Consider the following 26,591-nt stretch of genomic DNA (forward strand, 5'->3'; position numbering starts at 1 on the left):
GTTCTAGCAAACAGGAGATATTACGTTATCGCTTGAAGGACCACAGAAAACAAGATATACTCTGTAGAAAACAGGGATAACTGTTTCAATAACACGTCTCAATCACGTAACTAGAACCTGAATAATTCAGGAAACAAATTCAGTAAAAAATGTTGTTTTCCTTGAAGGAATATTGTGTTGGTCTGAAAAGGGAATTAGATTTGACATCTGCATGCAACAGAGCCAGACCATGCTGTGGACTTTAATTGGAGGAAACACGGCATCTGAATTCAACTCCCAAAGCTCCTGCTATTACACTGACTGACCCTCCACATCTGGATGCGAACCAATCACAAATGACATGGAGAAACAGAATAGATGCCACTTGTTGAAAACTTTTATAAAATTAAAGCTTAAAGTGAAAACATAGTTCTGGTAAGGGTTTGAGAAACCGTCTTGCACCATTTCATATCTGCTTGTGATATATCAAGAGTCTACCAAGAAACTTACCTGACTGACACAATTTGCCGGGATGATGAGTTGTTATGGAGTATTTTGAGATCAATAACAAAAGTTGGTATACCGACTTTTATGCCAAAAGGATCCAGGTTAATTCGGTCTAAGGGACAACTCGGCCCTATTTCAGACAATTTACACGGAGTTCGTGATTGCTATATTCTATACTTAGGCGCACGTTCATTTTGTTTGCGCGCCAAAGAGGTTCTTTAATGCGCGCGTTGTATCAACTCGGCCCATAACTGTGAGCAGCCAGAACGCGAAGCGCTCCCATAGTATAACACTGTATAATCCAGAGGGACAACTCGCCTCCGCCGTCAAAGCGAGGCCGAGTTGTCCCCCAGTCTGAGTCAGCCTGACCCCGATTGGGTAAGTTCTGAGATTCGAACGTTTTTGTTTAATATTTCGCATTTTCGTCGTTACCCAAGGAATATCTTGCTATTACAGCGTTATTCCACACATTTCTTAGGCATAGGTCTCATTTTTGAGTGAAATTTGACAACTTTGCAGGCGGACCAGAACTATGTTTGGCCTTTAAATTAAACCCCCTGAGAAAACATTCCTCCAACCCCCGCAAAAACAAACAAGCAAACACACAAATGCAAATACAGATGCGTGTATATGACATACCAACCACACACTAAGTTCATTTCACAACTCTGTGAAAACTGTAAAAGAAAGTCACTTTAGGACCAAGATTTTGGTAACTCTTGTTTTTGTATCAATAGAAATTCTCTTGAGATTAAGATTCACCATCTGCACTTCTGCAGAAAAAGAAAGACTTGAACTCTCAAGTTTCAATTGTAGTAGTTACCATGGTGACAATCAATAGTTGTGGTTCGTTATTCCTAAGGCTTCTTCATCTGACAGTAAAGGTAAGGTTCGTTACTCTGAAGGTTCATTATCCCAAAGGTTCATTATTCTGAATGTTTGATATTCCACAGGTTCATTAATAATGAAACTGAAATAAGATTCCCTATTCAGAAGAATCGTAAAAAAAAAGATTTTGTTATTCTACAAGGTTTGTTAAACCCAAAATGAAAAAAGATTTGTAATTCCAACGGTTCATTAGTCTGCACTTTCTTTTCATTTTCGGATGAACAAACCTTGGGAATAATGAACCTCCGGAAGAACGAACTTTCAGAAGAACAAACCTTATTTCATATTTGGATTAAAGAACCTTTTGAATAATGGACATCACCCTAGTCCACACCCAGATGCCAAAAGCAGATTGGCTACTGAATAGTCGCTTGATATGGTGGCTTTACTTTTTTTGTGTGTTATGAGGTAGTTGTTATTTTAAGTGGTGTGCTGATCTGAACCTAATAAATACCACCTGCATGTTCTACTCAGGAATGAGGCAAAAACTCCATGACTAATGTGTGTGTTGGACACGAATGAATTCTGAGATATGGCATGACCTAGAATGTCAGCTGAGGAAGTCAGAAATTTAGAATCATCAGTCCCGAGAAATCTCAGATACAATTTCTTCTTTAATTCTTTATTGTTCTAATCCCTTTACTCTGTTTGGGTTGTGAAGAACAAATGTCTTCAGTTTGCAATTTTCCAAGAGAAGTGGAAATCTTTGCTAACTCAATAAGTGTAGCCTCTCATTGAGGACATAGACTCATCAAGCTGAGAATGAGCAATCCCCAGAATTGATCAATTCCCCCCCCCCCCCACAAAAAAAAAAAAAAAATTATCTCTTCTCTCCTAAATTTGACGGGGCAGCAGTGGAAATCCCCACCATCCTCTCAATTGTGACATGTCCTCTCTCTTTGTATCACTTGTTGGGACTTGATATAAAAGGCCATTAATTCATCATCCGTAATTGTGACTTCCCCTGAAAGGACCCTGTGAATTGTCACTTGTTCTCTTTGGGGACACAGAAGAGAAGAGCCCCCAAGTACTTATATCGACCTATTTTCCATCCTATTCCCAGAGAAGTTCTGATTTCACGAGCATCTTGATTTTAAAAGAATGGTCTCTTTTAATGGTGACAAGTAGTCATAAGAAAAAAAAATAAAGAGAAATTCCACAAAGTTTGCAAACTGACAGCAAGTATAGAGAGGGAACCAAAGCAGATTGCTTCAGACAGATATTACATGATGGCCAAGACATGCCATCGATGAAAAGAACTAGAATCATGTGCAAAATTGGGTAAGTAGGTGATGGAAAGTATTTCAATACTATTCTTGTATGACTACCACTCTAATTTATTCAATTGTGAAAGCATCAAAGAGAAGTAAACTGTAAGCCACCCTCAATACAGGAGCTAACATGCAACATACTTCCAAGTATACAGTGACAAATCCAGTACAGAAAACCACTTTAACAGGCAACATACTTCCGAGTAAACGGTGACAGAAGTTTCAGATTTATCCGCAAATCCAGTACGGAAAACCACTTGACATCCAATCACCATATAAAATGCAAGCTACATGTGACAGGAACGAAAGCACCAGAAATACTTTCATTGTCCTGTGGCATTTGGCAATTTATCGATCTGCTTGGGCAGGTTTGTTTGTTTGTTTGATCAGAATGTGCGAACTTGGCGTGCCATCAACTGAGTCTGGTGTGTGAAAGTGGTACATAAAGAGTTTATAAGCATTTGTAAAAACAGATTATTACTTCTGAAGACTTACAATGAAAATGACAAAGCAAAGAATCTGATCTGTGGATACAAGTAAAGTACAATAAAATCTTCCGAGGGGCTTTCTAAGCAGAACAGGAAGACAAGCGAGAGAGATCAAGCGAGATAAATAGACAGCAGGCACCCAGCTATCATTGATACACGGTTAACTTGGTCGGGAAGTCATCAATTGGCTTTGTAAACTCTGAACAGGTCTTGGCGAGTGAAAGTCACAGAGCTACATGCTGAGGCAGAAGGCCTGGTGAAGAGATCTGTGAGGGAACACCAGTGTGTCATCATGGTTAATCTAAACCCAATCAATGCCAAAGACAAGGCACACTGTTACATAGATAGGCACTGGAATTTTAAAATGATGGTGCTGTAAGGGTTAAAGCTTGCTACAACTTTCAGAGTTAAGTATACAAACTTGAGATCCTCTTCTTTCTTTTTTCCTCTCTCCCTCTCTCTCTCTCTCTCTCTCTCTCTCTCTCTCTCTTTTAATCAGATTAAAAACCAGACACTAAACAAACCTCCATCCCCCCCAAAAAAAACCCACACACAAAAAAGGCATATCTACAAGAGTTGATGACATTTATTAAGCCTGTTATGAATTCAGACATTAGTTATTCACATGATAATGACTGTAGTCTATGCATCTATTAGTTTGGGAATTTGATCAAACACAAACTATAACCGAGTTTGTTTACTTGGTTGTTATAAGCTCGTGAGACAGCTAGGGCAATAAAGTTTAATTCTAAAGCACCTATCAATGGCTCTGGATTATCCTTGCACATAATTATATACATTATACATAAGCAATTCTTTACCAGGCACTTGCTTGTGAATTTATTTTATTGTGAGATCTGGACTAAAAGAGGTGATAAACATGCCAAGAGGGAATAATGATTGTAAGAGATATTAAAGGTCCTGTTTACCTTTGGGAGCAGTGATTTTAAAAATTTTCGTAAGATATCACATTAGATGTATATGCATAGGTCTGTTGTATCACAAAACATCCTACCATATAAAATTCTCACAATAAAACCTAAAATTTAAGGAGATATCAGTATTTTTCTCAATAAACCATAACTTTAGACGGTTTAGTCTGGAAACATTCTTATTATAACTATTGTTCATATTTTGTGTATTTAAAGTGCATAACATCAACTATACTGATTCAAAATTTTTACAGTGGTTGTTTCTATCCCTAACTCACATTTTAGAACTATTTTAAAGCACTAATGCTGGGTTTTTTGTTTCACGTGCAAATGGTAAATTATGCCTTTAAGCGATAACACCTTGCAAACCCTCCACACTTGCCACAGTTTTCACATACATTTACAACACAGATTCATGCACGTGTGTCTGGCCCCCTGTGCCTGTGCCTAGATTTCACACATGTGATAATTATAAACTTGGGACAGAAGCAGAAGGTAACAGGTGCTAATCCATAACCCCGTTCCTTCATCTGCTCCTAATCTTTGCTTCTGGAAGGAGGGAGCAGCTAGGGGATGAGGGGCAGGGGTTAAAAAAGAAAAGAGAAAGAGCGAAGATGGTATTGCCAAAAATGTGTGTGAAAATTTTGACGGGTTACAACAGTGATGAACTGCAATGTTGTGTGATGTGAGGAGCTGTGAGATTGAGGGGGCACCTTGGCTTGTAGGGTTTCACAGAGGCTTAAGAAACTAGAAAAGTTATTAAAGAGAATTGTCTTTCTATCAATGGGAGCAGATCGAGTGACTCAGCACTATATGCATTATCCAGGCATTTGAGAAGGCCTATTTTGGAGAAGTCCACCCTGAAAATTAATTTCTGTGAATAAAAGCAGATCAATCATAAGAACTGGACAATGACAGTTGGAGCAAATTCTGATCAATGTTACAATTTCTTTCTTTTTTAAAGGTTGACATCATTCAACCACATATTGGCAACTCTGTGATGCAGCTTAGGAGCTCACCTTCCACTTGTCGTGTGCATAAAATTCAATAAAATCTCTGTTTTCTTTATTGATGACGACATATAATTATTTTTGGCATGCAGGGCTTGTAAAGAAAAATATTTACATTGATTGTATTAAAGGTGCATGCATGACTGAAAATTTACTTCATAAAAGAATACAAATTTCTTATTTTATGGTACAGAGAGAATGGGGGGTGACCAAACATGTGACATCACAAAATTGGCAATTTGTGTTTGATAGATGACAACTTCAAAATCTCACAATTTTGTCAGTTTTTATCTACATTTGCTCAAACTTTCAATTAACTGTTCTTCTGATTTTTCTGCCTTTATTAGCACATGCAAACTTTTTTTTCTTTTTTAATTCAAACGAGTTGCTGGGAATAAAAAAGAGATGAACATCGTTTTGGGCAGAATTATAATCTTGCGGAAATTCTCGCTCTGCGTGAAGACATATCATACAACATCACTATCCCTAAATCAGTCAGCTCTTCTTCTTTTTTTTTGAATGGATAGTATGTTTTTTTTTTTTGGCAAAAACTTTTGTTTTGAGTTTCACCCTAATCTGTTAAACCAAAACTTTACCCAGTTTTTAAAGCTTTCAATATGGGTAAACAGACTATTAGACTAAATTCATATGATTAATTCTTATGATTTCTTTACATGAAAGGGAAAAAAAATCTGAATAATTTCAATTACAGTTTGACAGTCAATCGCTTTGATCAAAAACTAAATGAAACTAAAAACTGAATATTAACATTATTAAATATGCAAACATTGTTTGTTTTTCAAATATGGTCCATTTACTGAACAAACCTTTGTTATGCATTGTTATTGTGGTCAAGTTACTTCTACTTCATGATCAGTCCCTTTAAGTTAAAGCAAAGTGTACTGCATTGTACTTCCAGCAGAGGAGCTCGCATTCGATGTCAAGGATGTAATTAAGTGAGTCAAGTTTGGAGATGTCACGAACAATTTTAGCATTTTGAGGGACAGGCCAGCATTAAAGGGCATGTAGCATCAGCCTGTGGTTTGGCGGTGATCTAGCGCAGCCCCTTGGCAGCGTCCAGTAAACAATATTCGGTCCCATTGTTCAGCTAATTATACAACACTTGCCTTTTGTCGGTGAAGAGTGGCCTTGATATAAAGATCCCCTTCAACACCTGAGGCAGTTACTTCAAGCCAATCATAATTAAACTTTTTGCCTTGTAAGACAATGTAAAAGTGGAAATTTTCACGCATTTCGTGCAACCAGAAACCAGCATGGAAATAAAACCATGATGCCAATATTTTTTGCTTGCTACATGTTCCAGTAGTTCGTGTCCTGATTTTGTGGAAATAAAACATGCAAAACTCATCTTATGCAGCTGTTCGCGAGAAATTGCTCATGCAAAAATATCCACTTTTGCAGTATATTATTGATCCATCTAATTGTTGCATCCAGTGAGGAGATAGAGGAAGAAAACAAAACAAAACAAGGAAAAGTAGAAATTACGCGGTGCGTAATATATGTCCCCGCCGGAAGTAGCATTTAGTAGCAAAATGTACAATATAGGTAAAAAGATGAAGGTCAAAGGTCAAAGAAGTCAAAGGTCAAAATTCTATGTAGAAGTTCTGAAGCCCTCAACTAGTGCCATCACATAAAGCAAACGGAATCGAAATCGGGTTAGAAATGGCGAAGGAGTAGCATTTTGTAGCCAATGTACAATATAGGTAAAAAAATCAAGGTCAAAGGTCAAAGAAGTCAAAGGTCAAAATTCTGTGTAGAAGTTTTGAAGCCCTCACCTAGTGCCATCACTTAAAGCAAACGGAATTGAAATCGGGTTACAAATGGCAAAGGAGTAGCATTTTGTAGCAAAATGTACATTATAGGTAAAAAATCAAGGTCAAAGGTCAAAGAAGTCAAAGGTCAAAATTCTGTGTAGAAGTTTTGAAGCCCTCACCTAGTGCCATCACATAAAGCAAACGGAATCAAAATCGGGTTAGAAATGGCGAAGGAGTAGCATTTTGTAGCCAATGTACAATATAGGTCAAAAATCAAGGTCAAAGGTCAAAGAGGTCAAAGGTCAAAATTCTGTGTAGAAGTTTTGAAGCCCTCACCTAGTGCCATCACTTAAAGCAAACGGAATTGAAATCGGGTTACAAATGGCGAAGGAGTAGCATTTTGTAGCAAAATGTACAATATAGGTCAAAAATCAAGGTCAAAGGTCAAAGAAGTCAAAGGTCAAAATTCTGTGTAGAAGTTTTGAAGCCCTCACCTAGTGCCATCATATAAAGCAAACGGAATCAAAATCGGGTTAGAAATGGCGAAGGAGTAGCATTTTGAAGCAAAATGTACAATATAGGTCAAAGGTCAAGGTCAAAGGTCACAATTGAAATTCTGTATAGAAGTTTCAAAGCTCCCATGTAGTGCTATCATATAAAGCAAACAGAATCAAAATCGGGTTAGAAATGGCGAAGGAGTAGCATTTTGAACATTTTGATCACACACGGACGCACACACGGACGGACACACGGACACACGGACACACGGACGGACACACACACGTACGGAGCCCGTTTCATAGTCCCCTGCTCGAACTCGTTCGGCGGGGACAAAAACTTTCTTTGCCATCCTCCAGACTGTCACTGGTTCATAGCTTTGTGAGGGAGGTCAGAATATCTATAAAAGTACCGGAGAGAAATTGTGTAGAGCAACACTAATAAAGGCCCAATATGATCGAACAGTAATTAATTTGAACCCCATTTTGTCACTTCCTCAAGGGCAATTACGATTTTTAAAAAAACCCAAACTAACAATGGAGACGTGCCAAATGTTCTTACTTGGAATAATAGTGTCACAAAGAGTATGTATGTATGTGTGTGTTACGTATATGTCCCTTAATGTGAAGAAAGAAAAATTATTATATACAGTAATGATCCACATCACAGTCAAGTTGCTATTAGAATTTCAGCATATCACATATTTCCCCCAGAATGTAACATAAATGACAGTCACAAGTGTAAATCATGTAGGTGATGACCTCACAGTCTCATAATTTTCCCCTTCTCTTGCACTAATATCTTTACTGAAATTACTTTATTAGTTGGCATGAATCTAAAAGAAAAAAGTGGAGAAAGTTCACACTTAACATCAAAGTGTTTATAGAGTTGTAAATATATAGAGCAGTGACAATTTTCTGCAGGGCGTGGGGCCGTACTTGCTGAAATATTGACCAAAACACCATATATGTAGAATTTATTCGCCCAACCAACAGAAAAATTTTGAGGCGATGTCACCACTTCATCTAAAATGCATCGTGGTTGCACTAACAGAAATTATCATTGCTTCATGGAATCTTAATACATTTAAGGTTCCATAGCCTAATTTCCATATCATTGATTATTAATGAAACCTCCATGATTCTGTTGATTTGAATCCCAATACACTGCTTTTGTTAAAATCAACTTGATCATGGAGTAGGATGTAACTACTTTTGGTATTTCCAGGCATCAAAACAGAGAGCTAGCTGTGCCCCTTGACCCACAGGTAGGGGGGCATCCGGGAATTTCATTACATCAGACAAGGAGGTCAATTGTCTCTCTCCCAGAGATGCGGCAGACCTCCAAGTGCCGTATACCGTCCACCCTACGGCTCTCCAGAGATAGGACCCCTTGACACTGAAAAGGGAGTCGAAGCTCAGCGATAGGATACGGTGCGCGGAATCCTTTGATGCCTTCCATTCCGTCATTTCCTCTCACCTGTCAAGCCTTAGTCACCTGCGGTTGGCCTCCCTATTGAAGCTAGGCTACAATACTTATTGGATACGCCTCTTACCTAACAATAGGGTAGGCTAGAGCAAGAAGGGTGCTATAAAGTTACAAAGACATCGTACAACATTAACACCCTTCTGATTCTCAAATTTCGACAGGGAGGTACTGCAGCTAACAAACAGCTAGGCAAACTCTAAGAGAAAAAAAAAATGTGAAAATCCCCGAGTTTAAGATTGTGGTCATGATCTCACGCACGTCAAACCTGCAATTCAAATTCATGCACTGTGAAGTGTTTCTACCCCAGGAATCTTATGATCCTTTAGGCATTCCTCAACATCTATGTCTCTGTGTTTTCTCAAAGTTCGTTTGGAATGGTTGATATTCCAAGAAATCGAATTGATTTATAAAACAGTGCCAGAACACTTGACATAACTACCACAATCCATTCTCAAGAAAAGGTGTCAGTGAAGTGACTTAATTGGAATACTCACAAAATCTCAAGTATGAAATTATTAAATGATATAATATGCTTCTTCAAGCAAGCCTTTAATGTACACCTTGCACTACCTGGTAATAACTCAGCTGTGTTTGATCACTTGCCAGCACTTTAGGAGCGTGTTGGCATCTATAAACCACAAAGTTTGGACTGAGACTAGAAGGATGATTACAGTGAAACAATCAAAAGCCCTTTTTACACTTGTGTTTCTTAACCCCGTACTTTCTCTGACCCAGGACTATCGTTAGTCCCGTACTAATTTTTTCAGCTTTTTACACTCGCCAATAAATCCCGTACTAAGCTCTTGTCCTGGGCTAAGGAGAAAACTAACCTTTTTACACTCATATTTCTTAGCCCCGTACTTTCCAAACCACATGAATATTCATGATTACCCTGTGCACTGTACAAGTACACGTACGCACCGGCAGCACTTGATTACCTCGTTTCTGATTGGTCAGTGGGGGTCGGACTCCGTCTCTGTCGCTTGCCCCGGATTATTTCTTCGTTCTGTTTACACTCGCTTGCTTGGCACCGCAATTGTGGGATTAGCACCGCAATTGCGGTGCTAACCCTGCTATTTTGCAGGGCCAGATAGTACAGGATTATCGGTGCGGCTAGCCCACTTTCGCAAAAACAAGTGTAAACAGAAAGTGGGCCAAGGAAAGTCCGGTACCAACGGTGGGGCTAAGGCCCCCCCCCCCCCCCTAGCCCCATTGAAACTCAGTTTAGGGCTTTTCACACTTGCAAATTTTTGCTTAGTCCCGTACCAACGGTGGGGCTAAGGGGGGGCTAAGCAAAAATTTGCAAGTGTAAAAAGCCCTAAACTGAGTTTCAATACATTCTTGTTAATTGGAATAATTGGTCATAACACAGTCCCTTGGACTTGACAGACTGATTTGCTATAAGCACACATTTCCCATAGACACTTCCCAAGTATACTTGGGACTCGTCCTCGGTTAAAGTGACAAGCTGGTCCATTTCAAAGTTCACTTTGGTAAAAAGAGTAAAAGCAGAGAAACATGAATTAAAAACGGAGTTTCAATTAAATTAGAGGTACATTGTAAAATAAGAAAAGTTTTCAAGATCAACTTGTTTCCATAAAATTGTGAAACAGGTCACTACAAAATCTTCATGCAAAATAGATAAGGTGAATGCTCCACTGCCTCAGAACTGTCCTAGTGGTTTGCATATGCAGGTACAATGTGTACTATAGAACTCATATACTTATGGGTGATACCCTCTGTTGTTATTTTTTTCCAACATGCAATGGAACAAAGATACATATTGAAAACTTTCGCCTTAATTCACGCAGAAAATCCGAGGTAGCAGACGCTGGCGAAAGTGAGTGCGTGTGGGGCGCGTGGCTAGTCGACACGTTAATGGGGGTGGTCTGCAGCACTGTGCGTGGAGGGACATCATGTTCACGTAATTTCACGCGTAGTGTGTTGTGTGTGTAGGCGACAGAAATCGGGTTAAATCTACAGTTGAGATAATATAGTCTAGGACCTTATCATTCCTTTACAACATTATTTCAGTTGATCGGTCCTGTGTATACAACACGTGTATATAATATGTAAGCGCCCCATTGCAGACAGCAGGTGGCAATCGACCGTTGCAACTACTTACATTATTACCACCTCCGAAGGAAATGCACCAGTCCGACTAGAGCCATCATCGAAAAATGAGACGGAATGAGGAATATATTTGGTTGTGTTTGCTCCCAAACGTAACAGTTATGATGTTCATAAGGCTGCTACGTATCTAGACAATGTCTCATATACAACTGTATCTGGATATTGTGTTGAAAATGATATTTGGCGAGAAACAAAAGCTTGAAATCACAGGAATTCACACTGCTGACGACGGCAGACAGTGAAGGTCAACGGCTCAAATTTTCGTTGGTAGTCTCGTGACGTGGTAGTTCTGTATGGATTGTACACGTTCCCTATGACAGCAATTGTGACTGGGCAGTCTAGCTTTACTGCAAATTTGCGTCAGGACTGCTCAACTAATAAACAAGATTCTTGTATCACAAAAATGGGCAGAATCTCTACTTTCTGAAACCGTGCGCCCCAAGTTTGTGCGACCTTCCGTTCTGGAGATATCCCGTCTGGAAGAATTGCAAGACGGCAAAATATGCTCAAATTCGTCAAATTTGGACTGTTCGCCATAGACAATTCTACTCATAAGGTACTTTTCTAATCAAATTTGCGTCACTGCTACAAATGTTACAATAATGATATATACACATAAATAATCCATAAAGTGTCCACTTTCAGAATCCGGGCGCCCCAAGTTTGCTTCTTAAATAGTTTAAAAGTTATGGCAGATTTTGTGGAAAAATGCGTCGATTTTTGACCCGTTTTACGTGTTGTAGCGTTCGCGCGGAAGCGCAACTTCGCAGATGACCGAAAGTTTTCAATATGATGCACTCTCAGCACAGAGCATCCCTTTGCTACAAACAGCATAAGTACTTCATCAAAAATAACAACCACCTATGGATTATATATAAATATACTTTTTAAAACTCAAACAATTTTAGTTAGGTGGTGGTCACAAGACTGATTATGAGACCAGGACCGTGACATGAGGGCCTCACATGCTGCCTTCCATAAACATTGAGGTGTGAATATTTACACAAGGACATAAGAATATCCCTTTCAAACCAAGAACCAAGGTTAAATGACAATGCCAACACCATCATGTGCATATAGAACATACTTTGGTAAGAACACCGTCACGTCAAGGCATCATAGTCGCAAAAAGTGATAGGCTGGGGCCACTGGATGCCTTCAGTCCATCCAATTATAGATGTTGTGGCTGGGAATAATGATGCCAATGACATTTTTAGCCCCATCTGCTGACTCTCAGCTAAATTTAGCTGAACATGGCATCATCCCCCGAAGATCGGTGGACAAACTCTCAATTAACTCTACCGAGGGGCACACAGTCATTGCCGTTCGACTGCTTTCGTTTATAATGACTTGTCATTTACTTCCCTAGCCAATCAGCAGGACCTTTTAGTCAAGGTGAATGATGATGGAAAAGAACAGAACAAATGCTCTATTGTTCTACAGATTATGACAAGAAAAAAAAAGAAAGAAAAAAAGAAAAAATCCTCATAGCAAAAATTCATCTTTGCTTTCATACCTCCATTGTACCATCCCCAACCAATAAACAAGATAAGTTTATCTCATTATGAAAGAAATAACCAACAGGGGGGGGGGGGGGGGGGGGGGGGGGTATGAGATTCCTTCATTTTTATGACAAACTTATTAAGGTCACAACTGTTATCCATATCCTGCTAATTTTCACAGTAGTAGTCCTCCACCAAAGAAGTTCCCTGTGAAAGGTAATACCACCTTGTAACAACTGGTTCCAGTATTAACCTTACTAACCTGTAAAATCATGGCTCAGAAGTAACAAATTTTGCTGCATGCAGATATCATATTCCACACGTAACATTTTAAAATCAAAGAATCAAAAGAGGTCTTCTAATCATGAAGATATTGCTTCTAACAAAATAATTATCTATTTGAATATTGAATATGGGACTGCCTGGCTCAAAACCCACAAAAAGTAGGCAAAATGACTTTTCACTTTTCTACTTAGTTTAAAAGAGTAAGCTTTAAGCTTTAAAATGATATATGAGTATAACCTACCAACATTGGACTATCCCATGGCTCGACACTAACTTTTTTGCTTGGTGGCCCGATGGGGTCACCAAAATCCTAAATTTCAAATTTTTGGTGGCCCGAGAGAAAAATTTGGTGTCCCCCCCCCAAAAAAAAAACAATAAAAAACATTAAAAGTCCTTTTTTTTTTTTAATGAGTCAAATACTTAAGTTTATGATAGTAAGAATTAGAAGTTGGACATATCTACTCATGAATAAACTTCAACAAACTTGCAACACTCACTCTCAGGCATTCTTTCAGTTCTTTTCATCCATCCTTTGAACAAATTTAACTGCTAATTTCCGGCGCAAAAAGTTATGAATTTATTGACATACTTTTCAAAAAATTTTGGTGGCCCGAGGCGGGCCACCAAATTTGCCCTTTTTTGAAATTTGGTGGCCCGACTTTCATTTTTGGTGGCCCCGGGCCACCGGGCCACCGTTAGTGTCAAGCCCTGACTATCCTAACCCATTCACAAAGTGATTGATATAGGAGAGAGATAGGAGGTGCAGTTTCATAGAAAAGAGAGAGAAGAGGATTTAATGATTATGGTCACTCAAGTGTGCTATGCAGAAGCATCAATGAAAATTGCAGAGAAAGCAGCGCCTGTCCAAAAATATATTGTCCAGAAAAATTGCTGATAATATCTATTTTGGTTTTGCTTTAAGCCGCCAAATTTTGATGGTAGGTAGAGAAGAGAATACTCTCCCAGGGAAGTCAAACTTTTTTTTAAAGTTGGTCAACCCAAATGACTATTTTGATCCATTACTGAGAATCCTTATCTGTTACATTTTGTGGGATTTGAGCCAGGCAGCTACATGCGCTCAAAATGTTTTTCAATCTCTGGGGATAGAAAATGATGTATCGTACAGGGGCGGATCCAGAAATTCCATATGGGGGGGGGGGGGGGGGGGGGGGGGGAGGGCAAAAAAAAAACATATATTTCTGATGTCACTTCCGGTTTAATCAGCTGACAAGACAAAAGAAAAAACAAAAACAAAAACCAAGGCAAAAGCCAAATTGTGTCTCGCCCATTTGCATAGAAGAAATTAATGTTTTTGTAACTCCCGGAAGTTCATTGACCCACCTATGACCTTTGACCTCTTGGTGACCATCAACTCCCCAAGGGACATTTACCATCCAAGTTTGGTCACAAACGGACTAAGGGATCAAAAGTTATGAGCCATAATCGAAACGCACCGTAAAACCTTAACATTGGGCCCTAAAATTTCGTTGACCCGTCTGTGACCTTTGACCTTGTGATGATCTTCAACTCCCGGAGGGACATCTACCATCCAAGTTTGGTCACAAACGGACATATACATCAAAAGTAATGAGCCATAATCCAAACGCGCCGTAAAAAGTTAACATTGGGCCCTAAAAGTTTGTTGACCCCTGTCTGTGACCTTTGACCTTGTGGTGACCTTAAACTCCCCAAGGGACATCTACCATCTAAGTTTGGTCACAAACGGACATGTACATCAAGTTATGAGCCATAATCGAAACGCACCGTAAAAAGTTAACATTGGGCCCTAAAAGTTTGTTGACCCCTGTCTGTGACCTTTGACCTTGTGGTGACCTTCAACTCCCCAAAGGACATCTACCATCCAAGTTTGGTCACAAACGGACATATACATCAAAAGTTATGAGTCATAATCAAAACACGCCGTAAAAACTTAACATTGGGCCCTAAAGTTCATTGACCTCTGCCTGTGACCTTTGACCTTGAGGTGACCTTCATGTTTGGTAAAATGTGTAACTTTGTATAACCACTCTTCCCTCCAAGTTTGATTGAAATTGAAGTCCTCAGTAGTAGAGAGTTATTCAAATTTCTGTAGCGTCACGGACGAACGATGGACGGACGGACGACGAACAGACGACGGACGGATGGACGACGAACGGACGACGGACGGACAGACGCCGCAGGCGATCCCTTAGTCTCCCCACACCTCCGGTGGGCTCGACAAAAAAGGTTCCCATGCCATTTTTTTCATTTCTCGTGCCACTTCCGGGTTTCATCGGCTGACAAGCACAAAAAAAAAAAAAAGGGCTTCAGGTTTCTTTAAAAAATTCAAGAGGGGTGCACACACCGCCTTTCTTTTTTTTTTTTAATTTTATTTTACAACAAATCAAAGGGGATGCACGTCTAGTGCATCCCCCTCTGGATCCAACACTGTCACACACTTAGAATGTTTCAACTTGGATGCTGCTATTTGCAACTTGAATGGTCAGCTTAATTATGAGGACAGTCTTTTATCTGTTTGGTTGTGTCCCCTCAGTCTTTTGATCATATCTATGCATTCTTATTCTTATGTACATATTTGATACTAGTAGTTGTGCCTAGAATATAATGTGCATTATTGTGGAAGCTTTTTTATGAGAAAATGATTTGAATTTCATTAAAGTTTTTTTTTATATGTTTTCTCAATGCACACTATGTATCTGCTCATGTCTGCAATACAGGGAAGACTTTCTGCGAGTCATGATTTCTGAGAAAACAGCAGAATTTCTTGAACATTCTTTCTCACAATCTCGACATCTGTGGAGAAGAATCTGTCTCGCCTCACAAACTTTTTGTTGCAACTGCATCTTAGGTGCAAACCTATGTCTTTTATTGAATGAAGAGTATTAAAAAAAAATCAGCCTGAGGTTTCTGTATTATAATGTCACAAGAAAAGGGTCTTAAGTTCATCAAGCATGAATTAGCCACATCCTTTAAATCAACTCTGATGAAGTAGGTGCCTACAATGGACACAAATTATAATAATGTGGCCAATTTCCATGAAAGACAAAAGACACACCTAAAAGTTCCCTTTATTCTGTTACTCATTGCTGGACTTCTGTGAAAAAAAAAAAAGAAGAAAAGAAAGACGAGGATGTGGATTTTTAATCCATTACAGACCTCAAGATGCCGTGTATGAAGAACTCAAGGAGATATTTACCAAATCTTGGCAAAGGCTGAAATCTGCTGGACAGGTTGACACTTTGTGGTAAAAGGATGAGCTCCTAAACCGCTTAATCAATCTCACCCATAACATTAGTGGGCCGAGAGTACACCTCACTTATAGCTAACCATTGGGATTAATCACCAGATTGGGAGAGTTCTACAATGTCTGAGCAGATGAAAATCTAACCCACACCCTTGCCCATCCGCTGTCTTAGTCACTATCAACTTGGGGGGGGGGGGAGGGATGGAGACAACAAACAAATAAATCCTGAATCATGGTGTCTCCTTGTTTCTTCATTCTACATTGATCCTTTGAAACAAACATTGCAATGCTATGAATAAAGCGTTTCCTGCTTTAAACTGATCAATTTGTCCATATCTGTCAGGAGGACAGTGACAAATAATAAGAATGATAATGCTGGTGTTTTCTGATATTAGCTTTCAAACGAATTTGAGTTTGTTTGAATTGTATATTTGATTTTGTTTTTATTTAGGTAACTATGTGATTTAAAGAAATTACCCTTATCATATAACAGTCCTGTGGCAGAATCATTAAGTCTCTGAATTCGTAAATCTATGGCTGATCCTTAGATTGAAGCAGAAGTTTAAATGTGATGTTTGTGTTTAAACTGGCAAACTTTTGTATCCTTTATATAATTTTGTGTGAATTTGATAAATTTAATCAGTTTTATACAATCTTTGTCAATGCACGAGTGATATGTGCATACAGGTATCACATCAAACAAACATTTGAATTATCCACATGCCAAAGAGAATACTTAAAGTTAGATTCCTTCCCCAATCTGGCAACTCATCATGGTCTAGATACAAAGAGTTCATCTTGGTTTTAGTCATATGCACATAAGACTAAACATAAATACCAGCCACAATATGCCAAATTTGATTTTTGAATGCAGCGTTCTCACTTGAATCAGATATGCCAAAAGTGAACTCTATACCCGAGGTGTATGATGTCGTCAGACATAAAGACACATTTTCAAGCTCTATAAACAAAGAAGAAAGATAATATCAAAATAAAATAATACAAAAAAAACATATATCATGTGTGGACTTCAAGAGTCACAAGGCCCAGACACCATGAAGTGATCACCAGTCACTGACAAAAAAGAAGCCATTACATCGTCTACTGGGCAGACTAACAGTAATTTAATTCTCTTTCTTTTCTTCTTTTCTGATGTATCACACAGAGGAAGTCGTCTGCAGGGATGCAAGTCTATACCAATAAATCTTTCAAGTCTAATCAGTTCCTGTTTAGAATCTAGCAATGCATTACGCTAGCTTTTCTCTGTCTGGTACAAGTAAAGATTCACTCCCTGTTCAAGTGAACGGTATACATAAGTACAGGGGGAAAAAGAGATTAATTAAAAGAAAACAGAGAAAGTTTCATTAAAATGATTCCTATATACCCCCTTCAAACTTCGTTTGGCGGGGGTATAATAAAGCACACAGAAAGTACAATAATGACTCATTTTCATTGCAGTTGTCCATTATCAGAATTTCAGGAAAAGAACAGAAGAGGGAGCTATGCTACTTTTGAAGTTTAGAAGGCTATTCAGGCAATAAGAATGTGTCTGTGGATTAGCACTGTTACCAATTTTAGTTTGATTGTCACCACCACCTTTCCACAGGCTATTTGGCTTTCTGACTTTTTGGATTCATTCTATCAGATATGTCCATATTATCAGAGAAATCTTGCAAATTATAATCATGGTCATATGTGTGGACTTGCCAATACTCTTGCTTTTGGATTTGTTTGTTTTTTTAAATATTCTTGCAAAGTGGTGATGAGAAAAATGAATTTCAAAGTTGCATGGAGAATCAAGCCATATAACTTGTACAAATCTCTAATTTCTTGTTAGATTCTGATTGTTAACTTCTTTGAGGTCTCATGCCATAAAAGTTTGATCCCAACTTAGAACTACAACTTTGATTCTCCATATCATTCAAGACTGGGATGAAAGGGTTAAGGGGAAGGGAGATTGAGTGGGCCCAGTTAACACCTGTCATACCACAAGTAGTTTACTGGGGCATAAAACTGGAATAGGAAGGACCCAGTGTATGCACCATCTCAACCTCATGTGAACACTTCCAGGCATGTCAAATGGTCTACTGAGCTAAAAGAAAAAAAAAAAGTGGAGGAAGTTTTTCCTGGTTTTTTTCCCCCTTTACTCCGGTAGTCGTAGACGACAATTTTACTCCAGTGGTTCTAGACAGCACGTTTTTAGGGCTGAGTATCAGAGGTTGATGAGCCATACACTTGTAACAGACGGACAGTGGCGGCTTGTCAACCTTTGGTATAAAGTGGCCCCACACACACACACACACTTCACAGTCTCTGTCTGTGACAGATTCAGGAAATAATATGTTTATAACAAATTGTGTGTATGAATGTATAAATATCAATCTGCAGACAAAGATATTTGAGGCAGCTTTCAAAAGCATGACTATCAAAGAACAAAATCGATTGTCGGGTATATTCCGTCTAAAACTGAGAACCAATTGAATGCATACTGTCAATGTCTTAATTGGTCGCAGGTATATGAGAAATATACCACTGTATGTCATATACCATAATTATCAGATTTTATCTGATATAGTAACACTAAACATTCCACCTGTTATGAATGAAGTCTACCTTTAAACTAATACCTCACAAGCTATAGCCTATATCTCACAGACATAGCATGTCAACCTAGCATTTCATCTAAAGAATACAGGCCACAGCAGTTCAAGATTTTGGGGGGATGGTGAAAAGCATATCATTTGACCTTTACATGCCACACCATCCCTGGATTCTCTGTGTATATATACAGTGTATTTTCTGTTCTCTATTCCATGGTATGAACCTTCTGCATCAGATGATAATTGTGGTGGCAGCATTGGTCCACAGTTGGTTCCTATTAATCCATCACTACCTCACATGTAAAATGCATGCATAAGACAAAGTATGACATCATAATAGGATAACCCTCAATTCATTTGCTCCAGCATGAACAATGTAAGGATGACTAATATCAACAAAAAAGTAAGCAAACATTGATATCTATTTTACTTTATTTAATTTCATCTTATTTATTCATTCTCATTTTCAAAAAACAACATAAGTGTACAAAACATATCATGCAAAACAAAACAAAAATCAATATAGAAATTCCACACATATCAAAATGTAATATAATGTCTAATCCAGCGTCAAAGCTCACAAGTAGCATTTAGAAGTAATGCAAGTTAGTACAAGTACATGGCAATCGGTGTGTGTATAAGCTCATGCAATAATGTCATGGCATGAATTTAGTATCATGAGCACAGATGATGGATGCATGAACATGTTTGGAAGACAACAAATACTGTATAAGCTGTTATTTTCGCGAGGGTTTACTTTTCGCGAATTTCGCGAATCACAGTTGGATCGCGAATTTAACACGCAAAAATGACTCCATGTGCTGTGTTAATAGAGCATTAACGTAAGCGTCGGCGTCGATTCGCGAAAACAACATCTCACGAAAATGTCTATAACCTCGTCATTCGCGAAAATATCTGTATGCGAAAATAACAGCGTATACAGTATGTTGCGTAAAACTTAGTTTTTGTTGAATTCATATCAGTAAGTTAACAGGTAGAATGACTTGTAACAAATTGGACTGAAGTTTCTTCATACCAAGACTGCTCCCTCAGTGAAGGAGTTGGCAAACATCAATATGATTTAACCCTTTGTGTGCTCTGAGCGTTGATTGGCATAGAAAACCCCACATTGATGTACAGATGTTCTATCACATATCTTTATATCACACTTCTCTGCCAGTCCCTGGTACAGAAAGTGCTAAATGACTCCCTAAACTTTATCTCAAGTTCAACAAATGTGACAAATATTACTATACCAATTTAAAATATCATTGATTCAATGGGAAATACAGTCATGTTTCATGGATATTCATGACACACTTATCATAGCTTCTGATTTGATGGTTAAAAAGGTTGGAATTGTATTTTTAGAAGTGCTGTATTATTCTATGTGAGGGCAGCATCTCACTAAATGACTACTACATGTAGTACTTGCCATCATCAGCAGTGCATCTAACTATCTACAACAGGCAAAGTGCTGTGAAGGCTAGTGCACTTTCCAGTTCGCTGAAAAGAGTAACTGACCTGGTTCGCAGGACACCGCGTCCCTTCTGAGATGATAGCCCGACTCGCAGCTGCACACAGCCTGGTTCACGTGGGCATAAATGCAGATTTGTTCGCAGCCACCATTGAACACTTGACATGGATCAATATCTTTATGTTTCGACATGAGTTCGGGGGAGGAGAAAATGAGAGCATTTATTTGGCCGAGTTTGTACTGACAGGGCATCATCTAATTCAAGTCTTGTCATTCTGAAGATACAATGTTTTACAGGAGAGAGAAATTATGTGAAATTCCAATCTACTTGTCGTAATAAATTTGAAATGTATCCATTATTGTCAGTATGGCAGGGGATACAAGAAGTGCACCATAAGGTGGCGCTGTTCATTTTCCTCATACAAGGTCATTGCGTTAATGCACCCAATATTTATACTGGGCCAGTATGGTCATTTTACAACTTCAATGTGTCATGTGTTTGTAATATTCATAACCAAAAATATAGTATGCCGCTGAGTTGGATTGGAACAATCATGTCGCAAGGGAATGTTTACATTACATGTTTTTACAAGCAAGTTATCATTATTACTAGGCATTTGATACGATAAATCTAACATGAACATATGGCAGTCTTACTCTCTTGAAAGCTGACTGCATAGGGCTTACATTTTGGAACATCAATGAAGACATCAATGTGGAGCCGTTTTTTAAAGTAAAATGGCAAAGTCATAGGCAATACTTTTACTTCAGCACATATGTGTTTGTTCTTTCAAGCTCAATAAAGGTATTAGCTATAGACCAAAGCCTTTATATGGCATCTAAGACATAGGACATATCACAGCATAAAAAATGTAGAGATCAAAAGTACTTTGCTGTTGCTCTTTTCTAGACTTTCAAGGTCGCTTTTTGGTGGGCCTGAGGCTCATTTCTTGCAGGAAGTTAATGTTCAGCTTCATTTAACAGAGGAACTCCCACACACAGACACAGAGTCATATCTTTCCTATCATTTCATTGACCCTCTGGTCTCTTCCAATATGCCCCATGATAACATCAGAAAGGATTACACGTTTATTAGGTTTCCTGCATATCGCATAGAAACCATGTCATGTGATATTACAGAAGGGCACAGTATTAGTCAAACAATCGTCCAGACCACAAAGTGCCTTGTAACATTTGAAATCGTTTTTAGACAGAAAGGGTGAAGTTTTAGCAACATGCCAATGTTTCTGAAAGGCTTGATATGATCTAAAATGACACACTTGTTGGCAGGTGATATAAAATGTTATGTCTTTCACAATTTAAATAAAATGACCTTTGATTCAAAACATGATGCACAGTCAAAAGTACACATAATACAACTAGATATACACACATTTTGACTTTTCATTTTCAATATTTCATCACTTCAAATCTGTTGGCAGTCAATTGAATCAGTACCTCATGCACACTCATGAATTATGCTTGTCAAACTTGAACAGCATTTCAACCATGTATGAGGGCAAGATTGCAAATTTCACACAGCATGCCAAAATTTTGGTCATTAAGATTAGGCTTGATTTATACTTGATTTTGCAGAATTCAGAAGATTCAATTTTGAATATGTGATGTAGAGTAGCTCTTTGCTCAGTATTGCTCGAACAGTAGAACTCTCGACCATGTGGCGTACATTAGATTTACTATCAGATAACTCTTGACTAGGTGAAGAACATAATTTCTGAATACAAGTGTGGTATATCAAATTTACTTGTGATTATTCAAAATGTCAGCAGGAATCACATCTGATTATGTGCTGTACAATACTTTTTATTTTGGTGATGTAGAGTACAGTAAACTTTTACTCGACTATGTGGGGTACAGCAATCTTTTTTTTTCCCCTAGCTCCCCACAGTGCTGAAAGTAGCTAATCTTAACAAGGTAATGTTCAGAAATCCACGGGACTGACCCCCAATGATCCTCCGCCCACTGTGGATGAGATGGACGTCGATCGGTATGATCCAGTCTCCACTGAAGGAGATCCGCTTTTGACCACTCCGTCGGTCAAGCGCCAAGATCTCCCTCCGAGCCGGTTCAGTAGACCACATTAGGTCTCCAAACAGGGCCAGACCAAACGGATGCTGCAGATGGGTTCCTGGAACAGCAAAAGAATTAAGCAAAAGAGAGACAGACAGACAGACAGACAGACAGACACACAGACACACAGACACACAGACACACAGACACACAGAGACAGAACAAAAGAATGGCAGGAGAATTAAGAGAAAGAGACAGACAGACAGAAGGAGAGAATGTAGAATAGACAATGATTTGATTATTAAAACTTTGATCTTAAACTTGTTTCAAGGGACAAAATAACGTGTCACTTCAGTTTTGTATCATTCCATTCACTGAATCATTCCTTTGAAGAGGACCCCATCACACAGTCCTAAAATAGCAAGCGATATATGAGTAAAGCACTATTGGCATATTAGCACCTTTGTCTGGAAGCTGGCTTTAAATGACTGATATCAATACAGCTTTTTGAAGTTTTTGTTACATTTCAATTTCAAATTTCACTGAAAAACTGTGTAATTTTCAAGTATATTATTTCAACTGATGCAGTTTGATACATTCCTCTTTACTGCTACTGAACATACAAATCACAAAAGGAAATTACAACACAAGAACATTGATATCAATCTACAAAGCTTAAATCCACAAGACATAGTAAAACTAAGTTTAGGGTACATTAACATCACTTTTATATAATCTAGATGGCAGCTTAAAATGAGAACTTTCTATTGAAGTTCAATGTACTGCCAGTCGTTACCTTGCCCATTGATGACCCTATGTCCCGAGCCATCCAGCGCCGCCTCGTTGATGGTTCCCAAGCCAGCGTCCAGCCACAGGATCTTGTTGTGCTGGTAGTCGATGGCCAGCTTGGTGGGCTGGACTGGTCTGGATGCAACGGTCACTCTCTTGCTACCGTCATGTCTCGCTGCCTCGATCCTCGGAGAGGATCCCCATGAGCTCCAGTAGATAATGCTATCATCAAAGCAAACATTATTTTCAAACTTTGCCCATTAACGACACTTTAAATAGTTGCACTTTGATAGTTAGAAAGCAGACAACAGGATCTGACTTTTACAAGTTTCCTCAGTTTCTCTGAAGTTTTGTGTAGCGAAGGCATTTGAAAATTTGATTACTTAAGAACTTGCGATGGGCGATCAATCTATGTATGGTATTGCTTTATTATTAATGGCCATCATTTGACAACAAAATGCAAAATTCTATTCATGGAAAAGTAAATTTGATGAGAAATTTAGAAGTTAACAGGTTAAGAGCTGTCGGTCAGATTTTATGAATATTCAATCGGCAGAAAAGTGGCATCATTGAACAAGCTTATTCACTTTAGGCAAACTTCTGTCTGCATAGACGTCAATTGGAGTGAAAGGAATTGAAATCCTCCACATCTTGAAGTGTGCAGCCACATTTGAGATGTAGGGGATCGTAGAGAAGTACATTGTACATGTGCACTCACTTTAGTGCGGGATGGACAGCGATGCCATGAGGTTCATCCAGATTAGAGAGGAGAACAGTCTGTCTCCCCCCATACAGACTCTGGGTGGCGATGTGGTTGGCCCTGTGTCAGGATTGAGAATAAGGATTCACTGATAAACTGATGAATACATGATATACCTGCTTCCCATAAGCAATAGATTAATAAACTAGAAATGTCGCTACGGTGACTGGTGTATGCCTCTGCCATAATGCATGGTTCTCCTAATAGGTCTACAGTACAATGTCTTGACAATGTGTGATGACAGTTTCACACAATTGGCAAAATATCAAAATGACAGGTTTGCCACAAATGTGCTGAATGTTCACTTTCCTAGAACTAGGTTCAATTGGATGAATGATTAAAACGTCAGAGTGCAGGTATTTGGGGGGGAACTGATGATTTTCACTTGACTTTTGACCCTTTTATAAGTTTATGCATTGAGTAATTTTCAAGGTATTGAGAAAAAGTATAATTTCAGTATCAAATGGTAAAATAGTATTATCTAAACCTGGCCTTTGACCTTTGACCCCACAGTTCCAAAGAGAATCACTGTTAGGTAGAACATGCATAAATATGCAAGTTTCATGATAATACCTTGAGTTACTTTTGAGATATGGAGGAAGAAGTGCAATTTAGCACTTTCACTTGACCTTTGACCTTTTGGCAAGAAACTTCCCACAGAATATATATTGGGTTATACATGCATACATCAAGTTAAAAAAAATCCTTCAGGCATTGCATAAATATAAGGAAAGTAGTGATATTTTGAGGAGTTGACCTTGACCTTTGACCCCCTGACCTTTGACCCATGACCCCCAACTTCCCTAGATAATCACTGCCCATCGGTATATGCATATATACTAGGTGTTTCAAAAAACATTTCCCACTTTTGATTCTTAATAATTCATAAACTATACATCAGATAACACTGTCATTGATATTAGTGATAGCTGAATAGTGTACAATTTTGTTGAAGGTGGTTTGAATATGAAAGCATAAATCAGTTTCATGAAATCCATGATTAATTTCACAGTTAGGTTCCAGATTTTGCTCTATTTTCAACCCTCTGTACAAAACTTCACTTTGCACAGGGGTCAATGGGTGTGTATGGGAGTGTGTGGTTAACACCCTGACAATGGTCTAAACAATGGCCAGGGTTTCAATGCTTTATTATTTATTCATGAGAAATTCCACTATCACAACTAGTCTTTATTCAGCCTCTGGCAGTATCTGTGTGAAGTGAAACGCCTGCCGATACTGTCGTTGAGTGGCGACAGTGCTCTCCCTACTTCTGAAAAACGAAATTCCAATGAATACCTTCTGTTCTGTCGTAAACAAGGTGACAGGAAGCAAAGAAAATCAGTGAGAGTATACACTTGTGTATACGGAGCCTTAAATAAATCCACTCACAACTGTGAAACAAATCGCCCCAATGAAAAATGCTGCTGAACTCTTTACCAAAAATGATCTCTTTTATCGAAAAATCGACAAATTTGTCAGAATATTAGTAAACAGTTGTATTAAAATGAAAAACTTTAGATCATTTACGCTTATTTATATCCCAGATTTAGTGATATGTGAAGCAAAATTTGAAAATGATTGCCAGCTGGAATGAAATGTGGTGTTTGCGAGCACATGATGGAAGCATGTGCTTACTTTTTCCATGTGCATGCATTTTACCCTTTATCGTGCATGAATTCAGACTAGCAGTGCCCAGGGCAATCAACATGAATTATTGATTAAGCATTCATGTGCCTGGGAGCGCGAGACTGACGCCGAGTCAACAGGTGGTTCAGGCATGTCCATTGTTCAGGGCCATTGTCAGCACACACTCACATACACATCATTGGTTCCTGTGCAAAGTTCATTTTTGTACAGAGGGTTAAAATTTGACCAAAATCTGAAACCTTACTTCAAAATCAATCTTAGATTTAATGAAACTGATTCATGCTTTCACATCCAAATTACCTTCAACAAAATTGTACACTATTCAGCTATTACTCATATCAATGACAAATTTATCGAATGAATAGTTTTTGGACTATCAATGATCAAAAGTGGGAAATGTTTTTTGAAACACCTAGTACTAAGTTCCATGAAGATACCTTGAACCATTTGCGAAATATGAAGAAAAACATGAAATTTCAACCTTTTTTTCACAAAATAACCTCTGACCTTTGACCTTTTACCCCATGACCCTAAAATCAAAACAAAGTATTATTCCACCAGGATATACCCTCATACCAAGTTTGATGCAAAACCACCTCACGGTTCTTGAGATATCGACAAAAACAAACGGGACGGACGTACAGATGTACGGACGGACGGACGGACGGACGGACGGACGGACGGACGGACGGACGGACGGACGGACGGACGGACGGACGGACGGACGGACGGATGACCCGAAAACATAATGCCTCCGGCCACTTCGTTGGCGGAGGCATAAAAAGTTGTAATTTATCATATCAATCATCATGAACAACATTCATTACATATGAATGGTGGTTGATTTAGCAGTATATTGGGCATGTGACATAAAAGTATTTTTGCACTTTTTGAAAGGTCGTAGATTTTGACCAGGTCCAGGCAACATACACTGTAGGTGAAACTGAAACATGCCACGAACTTTGATCCAGCCAATCTTTCTATATTTGTACTCCAATGTGGATGAAGAACTTGGCACAGAAACTATTTCAAAGTAGATGAGAACATAAGCTCAGGGTTTGACTTCAAGTTTGTAAAGCTTAAATAATTTTTAATTGGAACTAGCTATCCATGATAGATTTGCTTTGGGGGAATTGTGTGTTTTTTTAATTTGTCCATATTTCTGAAGATTTCAAAGACGTACACACCTACATAACCTGTGATAGTATCATACCTGCTTGACTTGCAATTCAGCATGGATGTTGGATATATGTAACCATGCCAACAATATGAATTTGAAACTAAGAT

At 38.6% G+C, this 26,591-nt stretch overlaps 1 protein-coding gene across 1 annotated transcript in view; it reads right to left on the reverse strand.

Annotated features, from left to right (window-relative positions):
• Positions 1-26,591, reverse strand: part of LOC139711297 (low-density lipoprotein receptor-related protein 2-like) — a 69,167-nt gene that overhangs the window by 34,051 nt on the left and 8,525 nt on the right. The window contains exons 8-11 of the mRNA XM_071623202.1: positions 23,616-23,717; positions 22,905-23,119; positions 22,041-22,226; positions 20,125-20,253 (exon numbers count right to left, since the gene is read on the reverse strand). Of these exons, the coding sequence (XP_071479303.1) occupies positions 20,125-20,253; positions 22,041-22,226; positions 22,905-23,119; positions 23,616-23,717 (632 nt within the window). The remainder of the gene's footprint in view (positions 1-20,124; positions 20,254-22,040; positions 22,227-22,904; positions 23,120-23,615; positions 23,718-26,591) is intronic.

This window comes from Diadema antillarum, unplaced genomic scaffold, assembly GCF_040938485.1.
Source record: "Diadema antillarum isolate AM-2024a unplaced genomic scaffold, OU_Dant_1.0 seq00001638_RagTag, whole genome shotgun sequence".
NCBI classification, from domain to species: domain Eukaryota; kingdom Metazoa; phylum Echinodermata; class Echinoidea; order Diadematoida; family Diadematidae; genus Diadema; species Diadema antillarum.